This window comes from Sesamum indicum, linkage group LG10 (genome assembly GCF_026168435.1).
Source record: "Sesamum indicum cultivar Baizhima isolate 11 linkage group LG10, ASM2616843v1, whole genome shotgun sequence".
NCBI lineage: Eukaryota > Viridiplantae > Streptophyta > Magnoliopsida > Lamiales > Pedaliaceae > Sesamum > Sesamum indicum.
In genome coordinates this window covers 2,555,646-2,580,190 of record NC_142666.1, presented here as the reverse complement: position 1 = coordinate 2,580,190, position 24,545 = coordinate 2,555,646, and the positions used below count along the sequence as shown (strand labels likewise).

Sequence of the window (24,545 nt, the reverse complement as noted above, 5' to 3'; positions counted from 1 at the left end):
TTTTAAATATAAAATATTATTTATTATATGTACGCAGGGATAGAGCGCCACGGCAGCTAATGTTACAAAAAAATTTAGAAAAATTAACTTTTTTTTTAAAGAGCTTATATGATCCAAAATATTTTATTTTGAGATATTATAAACTCTTTAAAAAAAAAATAGCCAAATAAATATTTAGAGCTTATAAGCTCTCAAACATCTTATAAGATGTTTTGAGGAGCTTATAAACTTAGTCAAACATCCTCTTAATTGTTTGACGGCTAAAATCAAAAGAATGCCCATAATTTTTCTAACAACAAAAATATTTATAATTATGATAAACTTAAAAGAGGACATCGTAATTTACACCCTTTAATTTAATCTAACTTTATAAGGACTGAAACTTTTCAAAGTTTTATTTTTTGTTCCACACATGCAATCATTTGTACACAAATTGGGAGTTTGAATCCAAGACCTATACCAAGAACTTCTGAAGCCCAAACTACTTAAATATCCCCTAAATACAGTTATTCTTGTTTATTTTTGTCCAATTGATTTGTCCTAATAAAGTTGGACTTGGACTCAATTGAAATTCAAACCAAGTCTTGGTGGTAGTACATTTGACTTGAATTAATCTCAGACTGATAAATATTAGATTATAACAAGAAATTTAAGAAATTAATATGTATAATATCTTGTAAACCCAAGAAGAAAAATTTCAAATCCTGACCAGATTTGACAGGATCAGCTTTCTTGCAATCCAGCAATCAAAGAAAAAGTAATCAAATGGAGTAAAAGAAAAAGATCACCTCCACAGTTCACCAGCAAATGGAACTCGAGGAATTGTAAGATTGCATAAATTTCTGGATCAATAATAACCACCATGCAAGTTGCAGGAGGCAAAAGAAAAAGAGAAACCGAAGGTTGATCACTTGACATACAAGGATATGCTAGCTTCAGCTCCGATAGGAGAATCACCTCGGGCGAGTCACGGGCCAGAACTTCTATCTTCTGGCGCAGACTACCAGGCGCACAAGGCACTAACCTTATGAGAGAAAACGGTCAATTATAACTGAAAAAGGGATGGAAATAATGGCAGAAGAAAACACGAGCAATGGTGCTGCTGCAGGACAGGACTACGAGTCCGGGTTTCAGTCCACACGAGGGAACTGTTTTTTGGTCATTGGCATGCATAGTCAGTCGAGAGGAGTGGTTAGTGCTTAGAGGAAATGGGAAAAACTCATGCAAGATTACTCTATGTATGAAGTTGGCTAGAAACTGGATCGTGACCAGCAGTAGCTTCCTTGTGTTTCAAGGAAAGATTGGTGAATTGTTGATCAAGATCTCTGCTCTTGGCACGACGATGGCTGGACGACATCGGCTGCTGCTGCTGCTGTGGTTGCTGTTGCTGATGATACAGGCTCCGTAGTCTTGCGACTTCTCTCTCCAATACTTCATGCTCCACTGCACACACCATCCAGAAATGAGTTCCAAGAGAATCTGTTCTAATGAACTTCGGACACTTGATAGGACGAGAACTTACTATACTTGATAAGCTGCTCCTGAGATAAACTATCTAATCGTTGCTTCAGTGCTTTGTTTTCCATGGTAAGAATGAGATTTTGCTGGTTAAGGAATTCAAGCTCAGCAGAAACTTCAGAGCCTTCTGCCTGCAATGGTAAACAACATACGTTATATCAGGAACTAGGAAGAATTAGTAGTGTGCTGTATCATACTAAGATTTTTGTGGAGCAGGAAGAAGACTTGCCTGTAGAGCTTGGACGTTTCTCTCAAGTTCAGCTATATATTGAAGCTTCCGGACACGCGAACGCTGAGCAAATTGCCTGGGTAAGGTAGAAAGTCTTAAGTTTAAAAACCTTCAATTGCTGATAAATTGTTGGAATACATTGAAGAAATTTGAGTGAAATTCAATGAACAAAGAAAGAAAATTGCACCAAGTAAAATAGCTACTTTTACATTGTCTCGTCATATAAATTAAAAATCTCTAAATATCCAGGTAAAACACAGACATGGGAAATGTAAGTGTATTATTATTACAGAACCACCTATAATCTTAATGTTTTATATGCTTAAACCACAGACATGAAAGCAGAATATTATGTTCACTACCCAGAGTCTAGAGCAGCTAAGAGCAAGAAGAAAAGAAATTCATTGCTAAGTTTTCAGATAAGTACTCTTATTTTTAGTATACCTTAACCCGACATCAATACTTTAGTTATACTACTCAGGGATAGCAATCACTCCAGGTAAGTTTTTCTAAATTTCAGGACGTAAGAAACACAGTTTACTGCTCAGCTTACAATTGAACTATTAAGGAAATTCACTTGCTTTGTGAACCATGTAATCAGATCAAGGATTGGTAAATAGTTGGTAAGAATCCCTTCGGGAGCATTAATCAGTGTTTATCCATTGTTATGCTTACTTCATATCTGGATAAGAGAGCACCCTGTTAAACCTAGGGAGTTAACCCGAAACCCATGTGTAGCTCTTCCAGAAAAATTTGAATATGTGCAAAACAAGGTCATGTTACTCACTGATGTGTCCTCAAATTAATCCTTAAGCATGCAAGGATCATTCATTTATTTCACTACATAATTCCAATCATAAATTGCTCACCAATAACATGTGCAACATTGAGAGAAAGGGAATTACCAAATGAACAAAAGCTGCCTAAGAATTGAGATTCAAAATTTTCATTAACTCGAACTTCAACAACATTTATCAAGTAAAGGAGGTTTACATACTGTTTGGCACGTTTTGTGTCTGTTTCTGATGCCGAAGACTTGACATGAGTAGAGTCCTTGCCAGAGGACCCTTTTGGACCTGATTCAACATCTTCCTGCTTTTCAGACAATGAAGTTGGATCCCTATCGGCATCTTGCGAGGTGCTTAGAGACCCCGCATTAGGAACAATGGCAGTGTCCCTAGGAGAAGGCCGGCCACGGGGAGGTGCAACTGAACTTATAGGTGTATTCCATGGCTTGTTCTTGGTTTTGCCGGAAGGATTTAGGTTTGCATAGAAAGAACTATGCTGTATACCTTTATAAAAATCAAAGTCTTGAGATCCCCATGAAGATAATGGAGTCATATTTATTAACTTGTTATCATCTTGAGCTACATAATTCATACTTCCAACATTAGCTGTATCAATATATGCAAAGGAATCACTTGATGAGCGCCGATGACCTCCTCTACGCACAGGTGGTTCGGGCTCATTTAGGAGTTCATCCAGCCAAGAAGGTTGTTCCTCTAACAAGAAACTTTCAGAGGAAGTACGTTGATGATGTGAATTTCCGTGTCTGGGCTTCTGAGGAGCTTTTGGACCAATTACTGAAGTAGGAATATATTCATCATAGGATGGAGGTAAGCTAGGAAATGGACATTTAGGGGGCAGTAATGAATTCTTCCCATTGTACATCATGTTTCTCATGGTTGACGATCCCTTGGAGTTTGCCATAGCTGAAATATCAGGTCCTGCTAATAAAAAAACTCAACAATATAATATAAGAAATGTAATCCGGAAAGTGTAAACCCGTAGCAGCAGTCCAGTATCCAAATACACAATGTCAAGTGTATCATGAAATAGAGAAAAGGTAAAAGAATCAAGAAAACAATACAACCAAATAAAAATCAGTACAAAGCATCCCACTTTCAGATACACAAGAACTCTATATATAAACAGAGAATCAAAGGTTTCACGACCTACCCAAAAATGTGAGTGGTTCCTATTATAAGAGGAACAATCTCATTTTATCCACCATAGCACATACACCTACTAATGCCCTCCGCACCCCCACCTACATCCACCCACCTTGGGAACAGGAAACATAAAATCAACAGGTGTAGGTCAGACCTTATCCTTTATCTCCAGTTTAACAGTTTAAATTAGACAGAGGAATGAAAGCTGCATGTACTTGGCTAGTACCCCCAAATATGACTTTAAAGGCATCGAACAAGCACATACACTTAGTCATAAACACCATTCAACTAAGAAAAAGTTAAGCTAATGGAATACAAAACAAAAAACTCTTGAAGCTCAGAAAAGCGCCTTCAGTACACTAATCAACAAGTGGCAATTCCAGACTAAACATCATACCTGGAAGGGCTTAGATCCATTCAGTAAAATGATTGTGTTAGAGATGTTTTCCTGCTAACCTTAAGAAAGGTAAATGTATTTTGACTCTACATTAAACACTAGTGTTTACACTAGAAACCCCCAATCAGTCAAAGGGCCATACACATCCACAAAACCTATATTCCCACGTTACTAAAAACACAACATCCAGTGGAGACACTTGCTCCAACACCTTTTTCTTTTATAAGCATGATTCAATTCCCTAATTTAAGTTTCTTCACTAATTCCTCACCGTTGAGATATAGATATCAAAAGTTCAGCTCTTTACTTTACCCATGTTCCAACAATGAAGATCAAATCAAGAACAACAATAACTCTTGCCCATTAAATTTGAAATGAGCAATTAATCACCAAAGTTTTGAGATTCGGGAAGAAATGAATGCTAACCTTCAATAGTTATGAATAAAGATCTTGAGAATGTCACAAACAGCAAATCTAGAAACAGAAAAGATCAAACTTCCACGAGGTGCCCAATGGTTTCTTCTTCTGCTTCAAAAGCCCCCTTTTTCTTTGCTGGCTGCTCCTTTTATTTCTCGTCTCTCTTTTCCTCTCTCTATTCTACTTGCACAAAGTAGCTGTTCTAGTGAGGATGAGTAACTGTTCAAATCGAGGGTTTTTGATAACTCAACATGAGCTTCGACTTTGTTGCTTCAGCATTATGCAACTCCAAAGCAAACCCAAGAAGATCAAACACTTGCCACATCACGCTCCTGCATACAGAATGTGCACAGAATTATTTAGTATGCACCAGCTGCTATGTAATCCATGATGACACATTCATGTGAGACCCAGAGAATGGACCATGGCAGACTTTACTTAACTTGTATTCATCAATATGCCACCTCATTCATCTGGTATGCACATGCATTAATTTATAAAAAGTCACTCACTTAAAAACTTAGACAAACAGAATTAACCAGAAAAATAAATAAAAAAAAAAATGACGTTGCAACCCGCTGTTAGTAGCTCTAAAATTTAAACAATATCTTTACTAAACCAATAAGTAAAGATCGGTTTCAAACTAAGCATCATCAAAACAAGATATTAGATCCACTCACAAGCTGTTCTTTTTTATGTTACTTTTTTCCCCTCTGAGTCTCTGACATAAAACCCGGAAATTTTGATTTAGAACTGCATGAACCACCAAGCTTCAAACTCATATTTAGGTTCAAATGTTCACATGCAAACCAGAAACTCATCCACTACCAATTGCTGATAAGCATTAAAACCAAGTATCTGAAAGTTTAAAAGCCAGAGTATCACCACAATTTCAGCTGAAAATAATACAACAGTTCTATCCACATCCAACTACATTTAGAAATTAGAACCCTATCCTATAAAACCTCAAGCAATACAATTTCAAGCTTGATTTAATCCCTAATCTAATTTTTTTTCACCAACCACCCACTGATTGCAAACAGACACATGCAACTCAACCTTTCTTCACCCACATTTTCTCAGAACCCCCCGAAACTCTAACCAGCACCAAATCAAGCAGACGGAAACAACCCACAAGAGCCAGACTCAAACACGTGCATCCAATCACAAAATCAAAGGATTGGTAGATTCGGAAATAAATGAACCAAATTACCTTCAATAACTGCGAGTTATGATCTTGACAAATGTGAAGCCAGAAACGACAATCAAAGCTCAGTGAGTATCACATCTAGGGTTCCGATTGTCTCCTCCGAAAGCCCGCCCCCCTTCTGCTGGTTTTGGTCCTTCTTTATTGCAATCACTCTGTGTCCTCAACAATTGCACACAGTTGACATCTTATATGTATGGTGAAATATAAAAGTAATAATATATATATATATATATATATGCTTCTTAATGTTTTTTCATTGCATTTTGTCCTAATTTTCAACCATTTCACCCTAATTTTCAACCATTTCACCCCAATCCAATGTGGATTTGTCACATTACATTGGAACTCTATCCATTGTTTGTATTTTTCCCCAATCTTGAAATACCTCAAAGATTTAATCCACTGATTATTTTTTATTTATATAAAAAAAATCAGTAAAGCGAATAGTACAATTATTCTCATTTTTTCAAATAATCAATTTGACTCGTAATCATTCAAAAGATAATTCCATCGGCACACAAATAAAAATTTAGAACAACGCCTCATAACCTATCATCTAAGACAAACATGTTGTTACAGCAACGTCAAAATATAAATTAGATCAAAACTAATCACCATAAATATTACAATAAAAAGGTAAATATTGCAATAAAATTTGTTAGATTTTAAATCAAGTCAATAAAAAATGAAATAAATGTAGGCCAAACTCATAAATGGTCCCAATAAATTAGGCAAAATGTAGCAACAGCACAAGTTGCATTAAAAAAAGTAGGGATTTGGTGGGTTTGGGACAACCAAACTCTCCTGGCAACCACATTTTATGACCAAACTTTTGTGGGCATTTATGTTGTCTTTTTTATTTTTTTATTTCCACATTAAACATATGTTGTTGTTGGGCTGGCTCCAATGTGGGATGTGGACTCACTCTGTATTATCACAGGCCATAGTTTAACTTTAGTAAATTATAAAAGATTTTAGATGAGATTTGTCGTAGTTATAAATAATTTTTTTTAATTTAAAAAATTATAAATATTTTTTTAAAATTAATGATTGTCTAATATATGTCCTTATAATGGGTTATTATGAAAAATATTTGTTAGATGGTCATTGATTTTACGTAGTAATTATAGTTTTTTAAATAATAATGAAATATTATAATTATGATAAATTTAAAAAAGTTGGTTGTAATTTATTTTTAATTTAATGTATTGAGGATATTGTTTGAGAATTGAGAAACTCGTAATTATTACAAGTTGGCTGTTAGTATTTTACTACTATAAAGTAACTAAATCGTAGTTTGTGTACATATATCATGGTACTGAGAGTGTGGTTGCACATGTTTAAAATAAGTACTTATTATTATTGAACAATGTTTTTGTTTTTAAATTGTGTAAATTAAGTTGATCTAGAAGTTATAATCAGCTCTCTACTAGCAATGTAATTTCCTTGTGAAATTGTAAATAGTATGAATAATTACACTGTTCTTCTCTTAGGTTTCGTGTAATTACACATACACCTTATGTAATTTTGAAACGGGGGACAGTGGGATTGAGGGTGGTGATAATTAATTATTTAAATGGTATTTGTTATTATAAGGATAAATTACAAAAGCTCCTTTAAGATATGTTTTAATTACAGATATTTTTTTTTATTGTTTAAAATATTACAAATATTCTCTGAAATTATAAATTATAAATAACCCCTTTAATGCATTGTCACAAGAGAGTATTTGTAATTTCAAATTGATATTTATAATTTTTTGAATAACGAGAGAATATTTATAATTACGATAAACTTTTGAAGAGTTTATTATAATTTATCCTAAAATTAAATTAAAAGAAAGGAGAAACTTCCTATTCTCAAATATTCAGGAAACTGAAAAATGCCTAAGAAACATGTGAATGCTGTAGGATGCAATGGCCATGGAATCATTAAAAGTGGGAAACTAATTGGCTAATTATGTTACAATGTAAGTGTGAACAAAGCAAGTCCACCAGATCGCAGACTGCATCGAGCTCGCATCGCTATTCCACCAGGTCGAACGACCTCGATTCTGTAGGTCGATGCTGGGGGAAAGAAACCAATGCGTCGATCAATAGCGTATTTATTTACTTTTCTTCTTTTATTATTGACGGAGATACGTATATTGTCTTTGAGGACGTCAAGAACCAATGAGCTTCTTCCATCTAGCGTACCCCAGAACAAGAATGAATAGCGCTATGGAAGCGATTGTCATGATCCCGACAACGGCCCAGAAAGTCCCATTGATGTTGTACAATGTGCAAGGAATGTTCATCCGAATATCCCAGCTATGAGAGTTTAAACTGCGATGGAAAACGAGGCTATTGTCATCGTCAACTGAAGTTGTATGAGTTTGTTTCTCTGGTTGTCGAGTTGGATGTTGATATAGTCCTCTGTGTCGTTAATGTATTCTCGTACTTGCAAGTTTAGGACATGCGAAATAAGAGAATGTCGAGAGTTTAAAACTCAACAACATGTTCCTGATGTGATTCTCTCTACGACCGCGGTAACATAGTTACAGTATTTCCTTAGACCACATGAATTCCAACACTTGATCTTCCGACCACATAGCAATACGAACTAGTTGGAATCAATGTTAGCAAAATGTTCCAGGGAGAAGCAAGAGAAGTTATGATGCTCCTAATCAGAAACAACGTTAGAGCCAATTCCCTGGAACATGAAAATCCTCAAAATTTCAAGAAACTACATAGGATCTACTCTTCTTTACCAATTAAACACATCTTACGCTCAAACACCTGGCCTCACTGATATATACTTACAACTCCTTTTTTATCACGATTTTTTTGTCAATATCAACAAATTTAGTAAATCTTTACTAAGAAAATGACTTATTCGTTAGATAGAAGTAAACCTCATGGACGGCAAATGTAATTTTTCAAACTATATGGCGTCTGTGTGTAATTAGACCAAACCTCAAAAAAAAAAAATGTAACTATCCCTTAAAAAAATATAAAACTTATAAGCCACTCAAACTTTTCGTATGAATACTAAGAATACAGTCTCTTTTGGTACATCATTAAAAACTGAAAATATAGATTCAAACATAGCATCCCTAAAGAATTATCGATCAGTACAAAAACTTATATCTCATTTCATCCAAACAAAGTATTAGTAGAAGTCTTCAAACATTAATGTTACTCTGACCATGAAAGTCAAACCACATTCAAGTCACACACAATGAAATAAATACCATGCGACTTATGTGTTTTCTCCTGAGAATTTAATGAAAATCGTGTTTGGTTGATACCCATTAGTTTGACCATTTTTTGGTCCTCATTTTATTCACATTTTTGGAATTATAGTTAGAAGTAATTACATATAAATAGTGTAATTTTTTTTATTTAAGGTTAAATACATTTATGTTCTTCTGAAAATAATTTAATCACACTTTATCTCTTGTAATTTTAGAAATTATACATAAAAACCCTTTTGAATATAATTACGATCACTCAAATTGAAAGTTCATTTCGTAGTAAAGGTGTGATTATGATACGACCATTTTCGCAAAAAGCTTAAGCATAATTTCAAAAGTTTGAAGTAGTGAAGTGTAATTATATTATTTTATAGGGGTCTAAATATAATTGACTTTTTATTTTTTTTATTTGAACACATCACTGTGTCAATGATTGAATACATATAATTAATAAACGAGATTTATTCTTGTTGATATATATATATATCAAATTATTTGACATAATTATAAATACCTTATTGTTATTTAAAAAATTATAAATAATCCCTGATTTTATTACAAACTATCAAAAATATCTTTTTTGAATTATAAATTATTTATATATACATTATAATTTTTAAAAATATTTTTATAAACTAATATTCTCTATAGATTATTTTAATGTCTTTAACAACGAGACAATTACGTTAGCCTCCATTAGACTTTCATTCAATTTTTATGATAAATCGACAAAAATATCTTTTTAAATTATAAATTATTTATAAATATATTATAATTTTTCAAAATACTTTTTATGAATTAATATTCCCTATAGATTATTTACTTTATCCACCGTCGAATTTTTTATATTTTTTAAATATTACTTTTATTTAAAAAAAAACAACAAGGGTAAAATAGTAATGTCCACTTCACCATATATGAGCTACATAATTATTTTTTATTTGAAGGGGGGAAGGGATATATTTGAAAATTTTTAAATAATAAGGAAGAATTCATAATTATGTTAAACTTCAAGAGAAGTAGTTGTAATTTACCCTATATATATGGCAAACTTTTGGTCATGTAAATATAGGTCGGTAGCATTTTTTGTCTTGTAATTTACTCCAAATTACACATTTCATCATTTTTTATGAATTTGATCCCTAAATATCTTTTGTTATTTTTTGACAAATTTAGTCACATGTTGACAATTTTAACCCTTTTTACACCGGAGTAGATCTCATCTTGGATCCTATAACTACATATAGATTATCAGCACTAAAATTATCAATACATGACTAAATTGCCAAAAAATTCTAAATGTAAACTGTTCAGAACTAAAGTTTATAAAAAAAAAATAATAACTAAATACATAAATGAAATAAGTTATTAAATAAAAAATACTACCAACCTATAGTTATAGGATTAAAGATGCAATTTTACTTGTGGGTATATATATATACCAAAGTCAAATATTAATTATATATATTTATTTATTTATTACATTTGTACAGAAGAAATTAATACCAAATCACCTGTTGAAATCATAAGAATACCAACAGATTTTGCAGATAAAAGTTGTAGTTTGGTTATTGGTAATGGTAAAACACCAACCAAATTGCAGCCTTATTTATTACAACTTGGTAATGATCTAGTGCAGGGGCAGGGTCAGGTGGGATTCTAGAAATTGCAATATCTATGTAATCTAGATTCAATTTGAATTGCATGTTACAAAGATTTTCTTCTAGTCCAAAATATTATGTGTAATTATGTAGAGGTAGTTTGTGTAAACAAATCATATATCAAGGGATCACTATATTTTTTAGTTTAACATATTGATATATTAAATCATTTTATGATATTTGGATGCAAGGAATGATGTACTGAGTTATTTTTATTAAGAAGAACTTATATCATTTTTCAGATGTGAATAACAGTAATAATTGAAGGCTAACTGTCCCATAAACAAGGGATTTTAATATAAACTGATTTGGCTTCATATAACTACTTGAAAAGTTTTGTAGTTTCTCAAAATAGGAGCAGAAAACATGAACATAAGATGCCTGTTACTTCTCTCAGAAAGCTTCTGAAGTTGAAATACAACGGAATCTGGAGAACAAAAAGATGCTGAAATTGCACAAGATTTACTACTATACAGAAAAATCAACTAAACACAGTTGTTGTACTGCATTTAATCAAAACAGGAAAAGTGTGTTCACTTTGTATTTTGCTATTGAATTTCATCAACAAAGGAGCATAGTCCAGGTGGGTCAATCTTACTTGAGAACAAGAAGTTATCACAAGAAAGTAATGGTGGAATCATCATATGCCATCATTCCCAGAAATTTCAATTGGATCAGCTCATGAACTGCATTCCTAATGGAAATAAATGGTACAAACGTACCTCAACTTCAAGAATGCCTTCTGCCGTGACTGACAAACTTCCTGTTTGTATACCGGCAACAGCAAAAATCTCGTTTTGCATAGAAACTTGATGTCACCACCGATTCCAAAAAAACTTGACTGTAGACCCCAAATGTGTTACTTGTACAATGATCTTTTGTTTTTCTTTTCAACTCGAGTTTGTTGGTTGTCTTTGTTTTCATTAGCACTCCTCAAATTTGCTCTTTGATGAATAAACAAAAAATGTGAATTTGATGGGTGAAATTATCTACCTATATCCACACAAATTTACCATATCATTGAGGAACTGAAAAGATCAAGCATCCATTATCCCAGCGTAATCCAATCTCTCTCCCAACTTGCAGGTTCTTCTCTCTGATAATTTTACCCCATTTACCAATCAAATTGTAATAACTTCCACGCCATTTCAATTTCATTACATACACATCTCCTGTATCATCGTCTCGAGCATTGATACCAACTTGATGCTCATTCCTCAATTGCTCCCGAGCTTGTTGCGTCCAGTAGAAGAGAATGTGATCTTCTACTGCTTTGCCTGGCAAAGTGAGGAATGGGTGATTGGTGTCCACATCCGACAATGTCAGAGCTTTCCTTACAGGCCAATTATCATGTCCAGATGCTGTTGCAACATGACGCTCCTCTGGAACTGAGAAGTATAAGCAATTATTTGCCCAACGTAATCTGATTTCTTGTCCAACACCAAGACCTTTATGTCTAATTATATTCCCCCATTTCCCAATAAGGTTGTAATAATTGCCGCGCCATTTCAATTTCATCCCATGAGTATCACCTGTATCATAATCTCGAGCATTTATAGACACATGCTCTTCCTTTCTCAATCTTTCCCTTTCTTGAGGCACCCAGTGCAGAAGAATATGTTCTTCAACTGATTTACGAGGCAATGGAAGAAAGGGATGATTAGGATCAACATCAGACGATGTTAAGACCTTTCTAATAGGCCAGTGGTCCTGCACCAACGGTGCTGCAACAGGTCGGGTTGGTTGTGGTATTGCAACAATCTGCTGTTGAGGAACTGAGAAGTGTAAGCAACCATTAAACCACCGTAGTCTAATTTCCTGCCCAACATCAAGCCCCTTTCCACGAACAACTTTTCCCCATTTTCCAATGAGATTATAGTAGCTACCACGCCACTTCAATTTCATTGAATACATATCTCCAGTATCATCATCCTGAGCACTAAGACTCACTTGTCCTTCAGCTTGTAAATGTTCTTGCTGTTGAGGTGTCATGTACACCACTATATGAGTTTCAACTTGTTGCCGCGACAATGTTAGAAAAGGATGGGTGATATCAACATCAGAGAGTGTGAGTGCTTTTCTGATAGGCCACTGATCCTCCACCCGAGGTACAGTATTGTAGTATGTTGTCCTCATTCCTAAATTCCAGAAAGGGGGAAACCATGAGAAGAGGAATCTTTAGCTGTTGATATTAGTTGTACTAAACCAGTTAATAAAGATTTACTTTGAGAAACAACAGCCAGGACAAATCAGGAATCCTCAAAGAATTTCCACATATAATTTAGTGCACGGTCATTAATTGGAGTTCATCCATGGCCACCAATTATACATGCACGGGTTACTAGTAAATGTGGCGCATACTTTTGGGAAAAAAACATGTAAAGTTCTGAAACAGCGTTTACAGACTGGTGAAACAAATTTCAAAATGACAAGCAGATAAATTTGGAGCAAGAACATTGTCAACCTAAAAACACAAACCTTTTACTCTTGTTGCTCATGTTCGTTTATCTTAATATACAATCCAATTAACAGCAACAGCCAATGAACTCATACCAAACTAAGACAAGTAGTTCCCATTGACTAATTCGAAAAATCTACTAAAAGATGTACGATCACCAGTCGAGGAAAACAAACCATCAACCACCATAATCCACGGATTTTAAGCCTTCCTGCAAATCCAATTCAGAAAAGGAAAAATACAGAGTCCAAACTTTCCGTTCAATTAAATAACTCCCAGAAATTCGACTGAAACAAAAGATCACATCCTAAATCATATATCAAAACCCCCAAAAGGTCAAACACCAAAAACAACAATTTATAACAACACAAACAAGCGAATTTACGAAATTAAAATCCGCAACACCCAAAATTCGATCGTCGCCCTTTATCTAAGTATATTCAATTAAAATCGAAAACAAGCTCTTACTCTGTTACGAAATCCTCCGTTCGATTACAGAGACCCCAAAAAATCTTAGATCCTCGCAAGCCGGTGGAAAATAGAAGTGATCGAACACTGCAAAACTCCGATTCCAAATGAGCTGTTGGCGGGAACTCAAGAATTGTTTAGGGTAAAGCGGTCAAATAATAAATGGTAGAGTTCACCAAGGTCTGGAAGGGCAAGCAAAACAAGAAACGTCCTCCGAGTACGGAAAGACGCATTCGGCGGCTGAGGCTGAGTCGTCGGCGGCGGCGGCGGCGACTGGTGGTGGAAGCGGTGTGAGTAGGTGAAGCGGGTGGGGGTGTATGCCGTGTGTGAACAGAGCTTGGAAAATATGTGAGAGAGAAAATTGAAGAAGGACAAATTCTGTGAATTGAGCAACACCCAATTTCCCATATTTGGACAAGTTAAAATTTCACAATTGTGACTTCCATAATGTAATGATGTGATCTCAACTAATTAAATAATAAATATTATATACTTGCACCGTAATTGATGTATAATTTAAAAAAATGATCAATCACATAATAAGTATATAATATTAGAAATAATCTGATCCAATCAAACCTAATTTGAATAAGAATTTTCATGTAGACTTAAATATTATGAATTTAAATATGGTTGACAACGCATAACTTGTCATAAACCGTGTTCTCATGAGAGTAGCGCCAAAAACAAATAAATTATTCGATATACAATTGAAATCGATTGATATAAATTCGTTTGAATTCGATTTGTTAAATTTAATATATCGAATTTGAACATTTTTTTTTGTTCGATAAACATTTTAGTTTGACTAGAGCTCAATTTGATCAGTGTAAAAATAATAAAATATACTTAAAAGTATTAATTTATTTGGGCTCAATCCGTGTTTGATCCAATTAAATTTTGTTTGGACTTAGGATTCATTTGTAATACAATTTATTATTATTGTTATTATTTTAAAAAATATGTATCGATATTATCAATAAAAAAAATTAAAGAAAAATTATATATAGATACTAAAATAAATAAAAATAAGATATGCTTTTTAGCCCTTTACGTTTATCGTTCCACCCAATTTTAGATATAAACAAAATTGGACTTTTGAAGTGTTTCATACACATCCAATTTTGCTTTCTCTCAAACCATTTTTCGTAACCAAACACCAAACTTTTGGTATACATCCACTTTTCGCTCCAAGGAGACAATAATCAAAGAAAATTCAAACATAATTTTTGAAATTCGTTATTAAATCAAATAAATTTAAATAATGATGTGTTCGACCCGATTCTTAATATTTATAGTCTTGATATGAGTCCATATTATGACTAAATTAATAGTTTGGATCTGTTTAGAGTCAAATCCAAAATATTTAGGCATGTAATATGTAATATGTAATAACAAAATCAAAAATGTTCGATTATAGCCATTCGATTCTTAAATCAGTAAAATTATAAAAGATTATGAGGGTGCGAGTAAGAAATAGGGTGGGTTAGCTAGTAAGAATATGGTTATCATTTCATGGACCATCAATACAGATTTAATATGCGGTCATGATGAGTTTGTATATATTCGGGTTCAAATCGTTTTGGAACAAAATCGGTACCTAGGCCATTTTAGGCATTAAACAATAGATATGTGAGCATTTATATCATTTTAAGTACCCCTTGTATCGTCCCCACATTCATGTGGGAACTTCTTATTTAAACTAATTATCATAACACATCGTTTTTGCGTGTATATAATAAATAAATTTTTAAACTTTGAAATATATTATACATAAGAATAAAATATAAAAACTAACATATTTCATTTCAATAAATAAATAAATAAATAAAAGAAAATTAACATAGGGATATAATCTACAAAAAAAAATGTTGCGCTGTCACAAACCGCCATTTGTGAAAGAAAAATATATTTTTTATATTTATTTTTAGATAGATATATAGATGGGAAGAAAAATTTGAGTAGGAGTGATTGAAAAATACATAAGGGATATTTTTGGTAATTTGAAAAATTAATATCTTTTGTTATTAACCGCTATTCGTGAGTGGAAATATGATTTTCTTTTTATTAGTATAGATAAAATTTGATCGAACTAAATTAGTTATGCAATAAATATTAGTATAATTATTTATATTTTATAGAAAATTACAATAATCAGGTTATAAATATAATCTATTATACCAAATTTTGCATTGTTCATCCCTATGAATATGGTATTTTTTGTGTAATAATTTTAGGAACTGTGCATGTGAGTGGTTGGGGGGCAAAGGTTTGAGATGTTGAAAGTAGGAATTGGGCACATGCAGCCACCCTTCCTTCTTCTTTCCCATAATACTTTAATATTCAAACCAAATCCAACCAGCCCATATGTGTGTGTTTCTGTGTGTTCACAGATACATACATATACATATATATGTATATATATCCCAAATTATTATTTTCTCATTGCATTAACACAGCAGCAGTAGTACTATGAAAGAGAGAGAAGCCCATGAGCCGTCAGCCCTGATGGTATCTATACATATTTGTGTGTATGTATATGCCTAAGTAATTTATAATACATATGTATATATATTTGTAACAAGATTCAATAAAAAAATGTAGAGGTGCCTGTGGAGCAGCAATCAAGTTCCCCATAACCTGGATCTTCTGCTGTCAACACTCACAAATATCCCCAAGAAAAATAAAAAATATATTCTTGGAAATAGTTGAAGAAGAAGCCCATTTTCCCATTCTTGCTGCAGAAAACAAGAAAGAAAAATGGTGGAGGTTATGATAAGAGAAGGGAGATCTCTGGAGGTAACCCCAACATGGTCAGTTGCTACAGTCACCACAGTCATGGTTTTTGTCTGCTTATTTGCTGAAAGATCCATTTACAAATTTGGGAAGGTGAGTTTTGAACTTTTTTTAGTGTAATGTTTTTTGTTCTTAGTTCTTGATTTTGTGCTTGTTTGGGTGTTTGCAGTGGTTGAAGAAGACAAAGAGGAAAGCCCTTTTTGCCTCTCTTGAGAAGATTAAAGAAGGTAAAATGAGTTTTTTTCTTTAAGCCATAATGCCATGTTCTTGGGGGGGTTTAATTTCTTCTTGCAATGTGATTGTGGATTTGTTTGTTTTTTGGTTATTTTAAGATGATTTTATCTGTTTCTGAGAAATTGGGAGAATATTGAAAATGATTAAATTTGTTTTGGAGGGATTGAAATATACTTTGAGAAATTAACACAATTTTGATATTTTGACAAATGTTTCTTATATTTTTCAACTGTTCGGAAAGAGGGCAAAAACACAAGACGAATGTATCTGATTCTGATGAAATATGTGCACTTTCTGTTCATTAAATGTTTGCTTTATTGTGTTAATTTATGAACATTCTTGGAGCAGAGCTGATGCTGCTTGGGCTTATTTCACTGTTGTTGGGGCAATGGGCAAGGTGGATTTCTCAAATTTGTGTCAACTCATCCCTATTCAGCAGTAAATTCTACCTTTGTTCCGAGGAAGATTATGGGGAGACGAAGAGAATGTTACTTATGGAACAGTCAAGTTCTTCAAATGGAACTGATATTCCTCCCAAAGGCATTAGTTACGTCGCATCTCATACCTGTGGCGAGGTATACTGATCAATGCCGTTTCTTGGAACTGAATATCGTGGAGTTTTGTAGAGAAAATTTTCTATTTATAGCTTCATTCCGTAATCGCAGGGGCGAGAACCTTTTGTTTCTGCAGAAGGTCTTGAGCAACTTCATCGGTTCTTGTTCGTTCTGGGTATCACTCATGTTCTGTATAGCTGTATAACAGTCGGCCTAGCTATGAGTAAGGTGCATTTTAAATCTCCGAGTTCAAGAGATTTAAATTTTTTGAGCTGTTTCTGTTGGGAAATAGTGTGTCGAAACGAAACGACCAAACTGTGGTAGAGTGCCTGAAAATATTTCATAAATTTACCCTGAATATAAGATTTATGTCAAAAGATCCATGATAGATGGGACGGGGCGAAAATGTGATATTGGGTTAGGCTCCAGACGGCAGCAGTTTGTTCCCTTCAAAGATTCCCGCGTATTCTTGATCTCATAATGCGTCTATTGCAGATATACAGCTGGAGGAAATGGGAAATTCAAGCGAGCATCGTGGCTGAGGCAAATGCACAAGGTATTTGAGATCTTATTAATGATTAATCTTTTGTCTCAGAACTGTTTTTTGCACACAGTATTGTATTTGGTTTATTTTGGTACTGTTTCTGCTTAGCAGCAAAGCACAAGGTGATGAGACGACAATCCACATTTGCTTTGCATCATGCATCTCATCCATGGAGCAGGAGTCGAGTTCTCATCTGGATGGTAATACTTCTCTTGCATTGTTTTCATGCCATAAATCGGACAAAACAATACTATAAAGTCGCATTTCCTGGTTTTCCAAGGACATGAAAACAAGACTTATAATGTTCTTTATGGAAGAGAACATTTTCTTTCTCATTACAAGAAATAGACATAAGTAATATTTGCCAAACCTCACAGCCATTCCTTAAAACTTCCTACATACATAACCCCACAATCATGAAACTTTAAGAAATTTGCTTCGGCTTGTCATCATTTTCCTTAGTTTTTCCTCTGTGGCCAGCAGCAATTCATCTCCAAACCACGTAGCACATTGTTCTTGATTTTTCTACTAGTTTCTACACACACGTTTCACAATCTGTCTTGCAATATCCTAACATGGCTCTGCTTTGCTGAACTCCAATTTTACGGCTTCTTGTTTTGCAGCTTTGCTTTCTCAAACAATTTAGAAGTTCAGTCCGAAAGTCAGATTACATGGCATTGCGATTGGGATTCATCACAGTGGGTACTCATCTTGAAGGCTACGCATATTACTTTGCCCGATTTGATTAAGAATCTGAGGATGTACAGAACTTTTTCCCTCACATGTATATCTTAAGTCCAAATTCAAATACTCTGAAAATTGCAGAACCACAAACTGCCTCTATCCTATAATTTTCACAAATATATGGTCCGGAGCATGGAAGACGAATTCTATGGAATTGTCGGTATCAGGTATTTGCATTTGTAAAAACGACTTTCGACTGCCTTAACTGCATTATACCTCATATTAATATAAGTCTACTACTAGTGATTTCCACAATTAGGTAATCAAAATAGTCGGCAAGTTGAACCTAAATCGACTATTTGATTTTTGCAGCTGGCCGCTTTGGGGATATGCTATACTATGCATCTTCATAAACATACACGGTAACGAGATCGACCACATCAAAATTGACAAAATTCAGTTTCTTGAATCTCTAGTCTGAACTTTCAGTTCACGTTGCAGGTCTTAATATTTACTTCTGGCTTTCTTTCATACCTGTCATTGTAAGTTCTTCCTACCTTTCTTGCAATGTTAATCTGGCATTTCAATTGGTTTATGTTTCTTGATTCTTACTTAACGTACAAGATTCTATCACATGTTGAAGCTTGTCATGTTGGTGGGCACAAAGCTCCAGCATGTTGTCTCCCTGTTAGCACTTGAAATCGCCGAGCCACGAGGCCCATCCGTTGGAACTCAGGTTAAGCCACGCGACGAGCTATTCTGGTTTGGGAAACCAGAGATTTTGCTACGCTTGATACAGTTTATATCGTTTCAGGTGAGGTAATGCTTGCTGTTCAGTACAACGGTCTGGATGCTATATTCCGAGAGCTGGTGCTTCATTTTGTATTCTACTTCACATACACAATGTTCTCTAGAAATACAGAGAGCGACTGGATTTTACATGTGTGACATGTGTATGTGAAGTGAAATACAAGACGCAGCACCAACTTAAAATAGACGATAAATACCATTTTATTATCAAGAGACCCCACGATCATAGTTTTAAAATGTGTTCGTTTTCAAGTCCTCATTAACTTCTTAATGCAGAATGCTTTCGAGATGGCAACCTTCATCTGGTCCTTGGTAAGAACAACCATATTCCTTACTTGTATTTTAGCCTTTTTCGTCGACCTTCTTCCTTCTCCACATCCAATCACAGCTCTTAAAAAATGAAATTTTCGAGCTGAAGAGTGACAATGAAATCAGAAGACAGCTAACATTTCCACTTGAAATTAGCTCTTCTTGGCTCTGACTTCTTACATATTACATGACATCTTCACATGTTTATGGTTGTTTTGAACTTGTATTTGTTGTAGTGGGGACTCAAGCAGCGCTCTTGTTTCATGAAAAATCATGCTATGATCACCATTCGGCTGATTTCAGGGTATATCTCAATCTTTTTTAGCTTATATAGCGAAGAACATTGTTAGGCGCAAAAAGACATAATTGTCTCAACTGCATAAAGACTTCCTCGATGCTATCCGTAAATGGTACTATAATGCTTTGTTACATGCAGAGTTCTGGTTCAGTTCTGGTGTAGCTACAGCACTGTCCCTTTAAACGTAATCGTCACAACGGTCAGTATTAACTGCTCAACACGTCAAAATTTATGTCGCTAAGTCGTGTGCATACACTGGAAATACTCATCCAAGTATCATCCACATGCCCTGTTTTCCTCTATTTTAGATGGGATCTCGTTGCAAGAAAGCTCTGATTGCCGAAAGCGTGAGGGAGTCATTGCACAGTTGGTGCAAGAGAGTGAAGGAGAGGTCCAAGACGACAATGTCGGTCACCACAAGGTCAACATGTTCCCTTGAATCAACCATCGATGAGAGGGATGAGATAATCACTGTTGCATCAGGTACATTATCTCCGTCATCCTCAACAGGTTCGTTGAGCCATCTAGATGCAAACGGGCTGTCAAATGGCGACCAAGAATTTGCTGCAGATAGCTCAAACCATGAAATCGAGCACGAGTTTTCATTTAGACACATGCAGCAGCATCCATCTGAAGCGCCCACCGATGACGTTGCTGACCACATTGATGTCGACGACTTGGAGGAGGGCAAGAATGAGACTCTTCTTGAGCTGTTTCAGAAGACATGAAAGGCAAATAACTTCTCCGTACTACCCCGATGATCGGTCGAGGGTCGCACATATTTTTTTAAAGTAGACCACTCATATTTTTTTGATAAAATTAAGGATAGATATAATTTGGTCCTCAAATAAAGTTACTTGTGCAATTTGGCCCTTAAAAAATTTAAAACATTCGCTCGCACGTACGATTTATGGTTTCAGCCTGCCAACTAGATAGTTAGTCACTTATTGCTTTTGCTGCAATAAATACAAATAGAAAAATGGGGTTAGCAGTAACATTAAAAGGCAACAGCTAACAACTAAAGCTCTATATGACATTAGCTTCCTCGCTCGTGCCCCTCACCCCGTTCAATTCTCTTTGGGAGAGTAACAGCATTATCTCAACTGTGCCAGCTCCCTTTTTGGGCCTACCGGGGGATCTGACTTTGGTACTTCAATTATTGTAAGTAAAATTATAACTTGCGGTCCAAAAGTGCAATATCAAATTGTTTGAAACTTAAAATTGTATAAATGATTTTATTTAAGGACCAAAAGCGCAATTATGCAGATAAAATTATTGAAAAAGAGCAGTCAAAATTGCATGTTCATTTCGGAATAGGGGAAAAGAAAAACAAAGAAAGAAAGGAAAAACAAAAATACATTAAAATCAAATTAAACGAATTAACCCTCACCAAGTATGAAAAATTTTAGCCGGACCAAGTTATCAATCAAAATATGATAGTAAAGTGTGTGTGTGTGTGTGTGTGTGTATATATATATATATATATAGAGAGAGAGAGAGAGAGAGAGAGAGGGTAGATAAATTGAAACTAACTGTCAATTGAAGTTACGGATGAATCGAAATCGAAATCCACATGATTCTGATCAAATCAACCAACGAGCTCCTCCTCCTTGTGGGTCTCAATGGTGACATCGGAAGTAGGGTACGCAGCGCACATCAGAACCCACCCCTCCTCGATCTGATCGTAGTCCAGGTAGCTCTGGTCCGACTGGTCCACCCGCCACTGACCACCTTCCCGGCGCAGGAGGAGCAAGATCCGGCGCCGCACGAGTACGGAAGACCATGCCCCACCTCCTCCGCCTTCTCCAGGAGGTACTCGTCGTCTGCGCAACTGAAGGTCAGCTCTCCGCTGGGGGTGATAGCTTCACGTTGTATGTCGCCATGCAGGTGACTCTTCCGCCGGAGGATGGGGACTTGAGGCCGAAGAGTGCGGCCTGGTTGAGGCCGGGGAGGGAACGGATGCTGGTGGCGCATACTACCGGCTTGCGGGAGAGCACGGCGGCGCTGAACATGGTGCTTGAGAGGCTCACCATTGTTGGCTGAGGGGTGTGTAGGTGCGTGTGATGAGAAAAATGAAGGGAAAGAGGAGATGGGGGGAGTTATCCGCCACATGGCGATATCTTATGGCTCCTGTTATCATTTTAATTGTCACATATTTTTTTATTCCTATTTAAATTCAATTTTATGTTACAAATTTTATCCCACCTTTTATTACAATTAAATATATATATATATTTAAACACATATATATAATATTACATTTATTTTATTTTAGAATAATTTTATACACATAATAAAATTTAGGATAATTTGGTGTAATTATAAGTAGTTTTTCGTAGCTTGAAAAATTATATTTAGTATCGCTGATATTTGTATATGTATAATAAATAGATCAGTCTGTTAATTCAAATTCATCAAAACTCGCTAATAATAGCAAAAAAATGAATAAAAATTCATAGTTTTCTCAATTGACTTATTATAGGTTAAACAAGTATTTTCTGACCAGTGAATTAGTGTATGAAGATGTATAAGGATAGTTTGATTAAAAAAATTTTGTTTGACTTGCAATAAATCAGTAATAAACAAATTGAGTGTAAATATGAATTTTTATTTCCTTTTTCTAATATAAACAAATTTATTAAATTTTGATTAGTGAATAATTCTATTTATTAAACGATAACAAACGTGAGTTGCACTAAACATAATTTTCTATATAACAAAAAGTTTATATATATAATATTATAATTATACCAAATTTTATGAGAGGACGGTGCTGTAATTATTCCTAAAATTTAATCCGTTGATTGCCACTATATCTAACGTACTGAATTCAATTTTGGCCTCCTTTTTTTTTTTTTGAGGTTCTTATTCTTGTTTTGTATCATTATTATTTGGAAAAAAAAATTCCGGATAAGGTCAAACCAATTCAATTATAGTGTAAGTGTGATACACTTATTTTATGATTGATCATTTTTTCTTAATTGTATACCAATCACATGACAAGTATATTGTACTTGCCATGTAATTGTTTCAAGTTTGATCAAACTGAGTCCGGACAAAATAATCAAATTATGTTAACGTTTTATAACTTATGGTCCGTAAATTTTGTGCATTCATTTCTATATGTCTATCAAACTTTTTAAAATAATGTTTGTACATGAAAATATTGCAATTTATGCATCATAATTTGTCCTTTTTTGCTATTTTAGTCCCATTATTTTAGCACTCATAAAAATTTAAACTTACGATTTTAGTCCCAATCACGCGATTTACACATGCTCATTTAAGTACCCGACAATTGATTTATCAGAGGGAGCACTTGATTTGCACGTGTTCCATTAAATATTTAATGAAATTTATGATTATGACTAAAATTGTAAGTCTTTGTGACTTATGAGACTAAATTTGATGTGTACTAAAATAATGAGATCAAAACTTGCAAAATAGATAAGTTGTAGGACATAAATTGTAATTTTTTTTGTACATGTATACGTTCATCTATTCTACATGATACTGATTAATAAAAATTATTAATTTACATAATAACAAAATAAATTTCTAATAAATCCTCTCTTTCTTGATATATAATTTCCAGCCTATTTATTTATATTTTCATATATAATTTTCTAATTAGTAATTAAATGAAAATATATTTATTTCATTAAAAATATAGTGATTAACTAAAATACAGTACAATATAAAATATAATTATTAATTAATATCATTTTCATGCTAACATCTTATATATATATATGAAATAAAATAAAAAGATTAAAATGAGATAGAAAAAAAAACTATTATAGATTCATATTTGTAGTACTCAAACTTTGCAAAATTACAAAATAGTGATAAAATGATTTTCATGGTACGGCTGATACAAAATACAATTGAAGTATTACAATCTCTAAAAGGAAAATACAACACTCGTCGTCGTCTCTCAGCTCTCTCTATTTTTCAAATTACAGAAAATCAATCTAAAAGTAGTAGAGCCAAACACGGCCTTGTTATTGTGGTATGCATTCATCAGAAACGCATGAGCAATTGAAGAGAGAGAGAGAGAGAGAGAGAGAGAGAGAGATGTGAAATGAAGTTACAGATTAATCATCCGGCAAGTGCATCCTCCTGGTGAGTGGCAACAGTGACATCGGAGGTAGGGAAAGCAATACACGTGAGTACGAATCCGGCATCTATCTGCTCGTCGTCCAGGAAGCTATTGTCCGACTGGTCCACGGTTCCACTCAACACCTTCCCGGCGCAGGAGGAGCACGCTCCGGCGCGGCACGAGTAGGGCAGATCGTGACCCAACTCCTCCGCCCTGTCGAGGATGTACTCGTTGTCGGGGCACTCGAACTTCACCTCTCCACTGGGGGTTTGCAGCGTCACCTTGTAGGTGGCCATGCAAGTGAGTCTTCCGGAAGAGGACTTGAGGCCGAAGAGAGCGGCCTGGTTAAGGCCAGGGGCGGAGACTACCGGCTTGCGGGGGAGCACGGCGGCGCTGAACATGGTGCTTGAGAGGCTGGCCATTGGGGAGTGTGTGGGAGGAGTGGGTGAGTGTGTGGAGTGCGTGTGGGGGAGAGAAGAGAGGTAGATATGAAGGGGAAAAGGACGGGGGGCTTGTGGAAATGGGGTGGGAAACGTGGGGGGCTTATCCACCACGTCCACGTGGCCACATCTTATGGCTTATGTTATCCTTTTATTTATCACTACTTCCTTTTTATTGGATGGTTCTCATTATCTCATCTCTATTTCTTCACTCCCATTCAATTTTGGC

General features: G+C 34.8%; 4 protein-coding genes and 1 pseudogene across 6 annotated transcripts; 1 reads left to right on the top strand and 4 right to left on the bottom strand.

Annotated features, from left to right (window-relative positions):
- Positions 1-771: 771 nt before the first annotated feature.
- LOC105172548 (uncharacterized protein At4g06598) lies at positions 772-6,261 on the bottom strand. Of its 2 annotated transcripts, none has more exons than XM_088886283.1 (6): positions 5,727-6,261; positions 4,523-4,845; positions 2,745-3,477; positions 1,744-1,823; positions 1,523-1,645; positions 772-1,443 (listed from the first exon to the last, which is right to left on the bottom strand). In XM_088886283.1, the coding sequence occupies exons 3-6, from the start codon at positions 3,455-3,457 to the stop codon at positions 1,235-1,237; spliced, it is 1,125 nt and encodes a 374-aa protein (XP_088742409.1). In that variant the 5' UTR covers positions 3,458-3,477; positions 4,523-4,845; positions 5,727-6,261; the 3' UTR covers positions 772-1,234. The 2 variants fall into 2 exon arrangements, with proteins under 2 accessions (XP_088742409.1, XP_088742408.1); XM_088886282.1 differs by having other exon boundaries at positions 2,745-3,474; positions 5,727-6,256.
- A 4,725-nt stretch (positions 6,262-10,986) lies between these two features.
- On the bottom strand, positions 10,987-13,977 carry LOC105172549 (putative B3 domain-containing protein At1g78640). The gene is made up of 2 exons (XM_011094032.3): positions 13,546-13,977; positions 10,987-12,757 (listed from the first exon to the last, which is right to left on the bottom strand). The coding sequence occupies exon 2, from the start codon at positions 12,753-12,755 to the stop codon at positions 11,637-11,639; it is 1,119 nt and encodes a 372-aa protein (XP_011092334.1). The 5' UTR covers positions 12,756-12,757; positions 13,546-13,977; the 3' UTR covers positions 10,987-11,636.
- Positions 13,978-15,999: 2,022 nt separating this feature from the next.
- Positions 16,000-21,973, top strand: MLO4 (Seven transmembrane MLO family protein). Its single transcript, XM_088886008.1, has 16 exons — positions 16,000-16,056; positions 16,150-16,434; positions 16,511-16,568; positions 16,924-17,150; positions 17,241-17,357; positions 17,625-17,685; positions 17,785-17,873; positions 18,297-18,371; positions 18,499-18,584; positions 18,730-18,779; positions 18,859-18,899; positions 19,001-19,171; positions 19,444-19,479; positions 19,713-19,780; positions 19,913-19,973; positions 20,083-21,973. The coding sequence occupies exons 2-16, from the start codon at positions 16,306-16,308 to the stop codon at positions 20,500-20,502; spliced, it is 1,689 nt and encodes a 562-aa protein (XP_088742134.1). The 5' UTR covers positions 16,000-16,056; positions 16,150-16,305; the 3' UTR covers positions 20,503-21,973.
- On the bottom strand, positions 19,771-21,807 carry LOC105172550 (ferredoxin-like; annotated as a pseudogene). The gene is made up of 2 exons (XR_016067855.1): positions 21,308-21,807; positions 19,771-20,484 (listed from the first exon to the last, which is right to left on the bottom strand). The product of XR_016067855.1 is annotated as a ferredoxin-like (transcript).
- A 1,627-nt stretch (positions 21,974-23,600) lies between the features above and the next one.
- LOC105172552 (ferredoxin-like) lies at positions 23,601-24,361 on the bottom strand. Its single transcript, XM_011094035.3, has one exon. The coding sequence runs from the start codon at positions 24,296-24,298 to the stop codon at positions 23,876-23,878; it is 423 nt and encodes a 140-aa protein (XP_011092337.2). The 5' UTR covers positions 24,299-24,361; the 3' UTR covers positions 23,601-23,875.
- Between the last annotated feature and the right edge of the window lie 184 nt (positions 24,362-24,545).

Coding starts and splice junctions, on each gene's coding strand:
- LOC105172549 (XM_011094032.3), bottom strand. CDS start 12,755: ATGAGGACAACATACTACAATACTGTACCTCGGGTGGAGGATCAGTGG.
- LOC105172552 (XM_011094035.3), bottom strand. CDS start 24,298: ATGGCCAGCCTCTCAAGCACCATGTTCAGCGCCGCCGTGCTCCCCCGC.
- LOC105172548 (XM_088886283.1), bottom strand. CDS start 3,457: ATGGCAAACTCCAAGGGATCGTCAACCATGAGAAACATGATGTACAAT. Junction 1,824..2,744: donor GACACAAAACGTGCCAAACA/GTATGTAAACCT, acceptor TACCTTACCCAG/GCAATTTGCTCAGCGTTCGC. Junction 1,444..1,522: donor GGAGCAGCTTATCAAGTATA/GTAAGTTCTCGT, acceptor TGGTGTGTGCAG/TGGAGCATGAAGTATTGGAG.
- MLO4 (XM_088886008.1), top strand. CDS start 16,306: ATGGTGGAGGTTATGATAAGAGAAGGGAGATCTCTGGAGGTAACCCCA. Junction 17,151..17,240: donor CATCTCATACCTGTGGCGAG/GTATACTGATCA, acceptor CCGTAATCGCAG/GGGCGAGAACCTTTTGTTTC. Junction 19,781..19,912: donor ACCATTCGGCTGATTTCAGG/GTATATCTCAAT, acceptor TGTTACATGCAG/AGTTCTGGTTCAGTTCTGGT.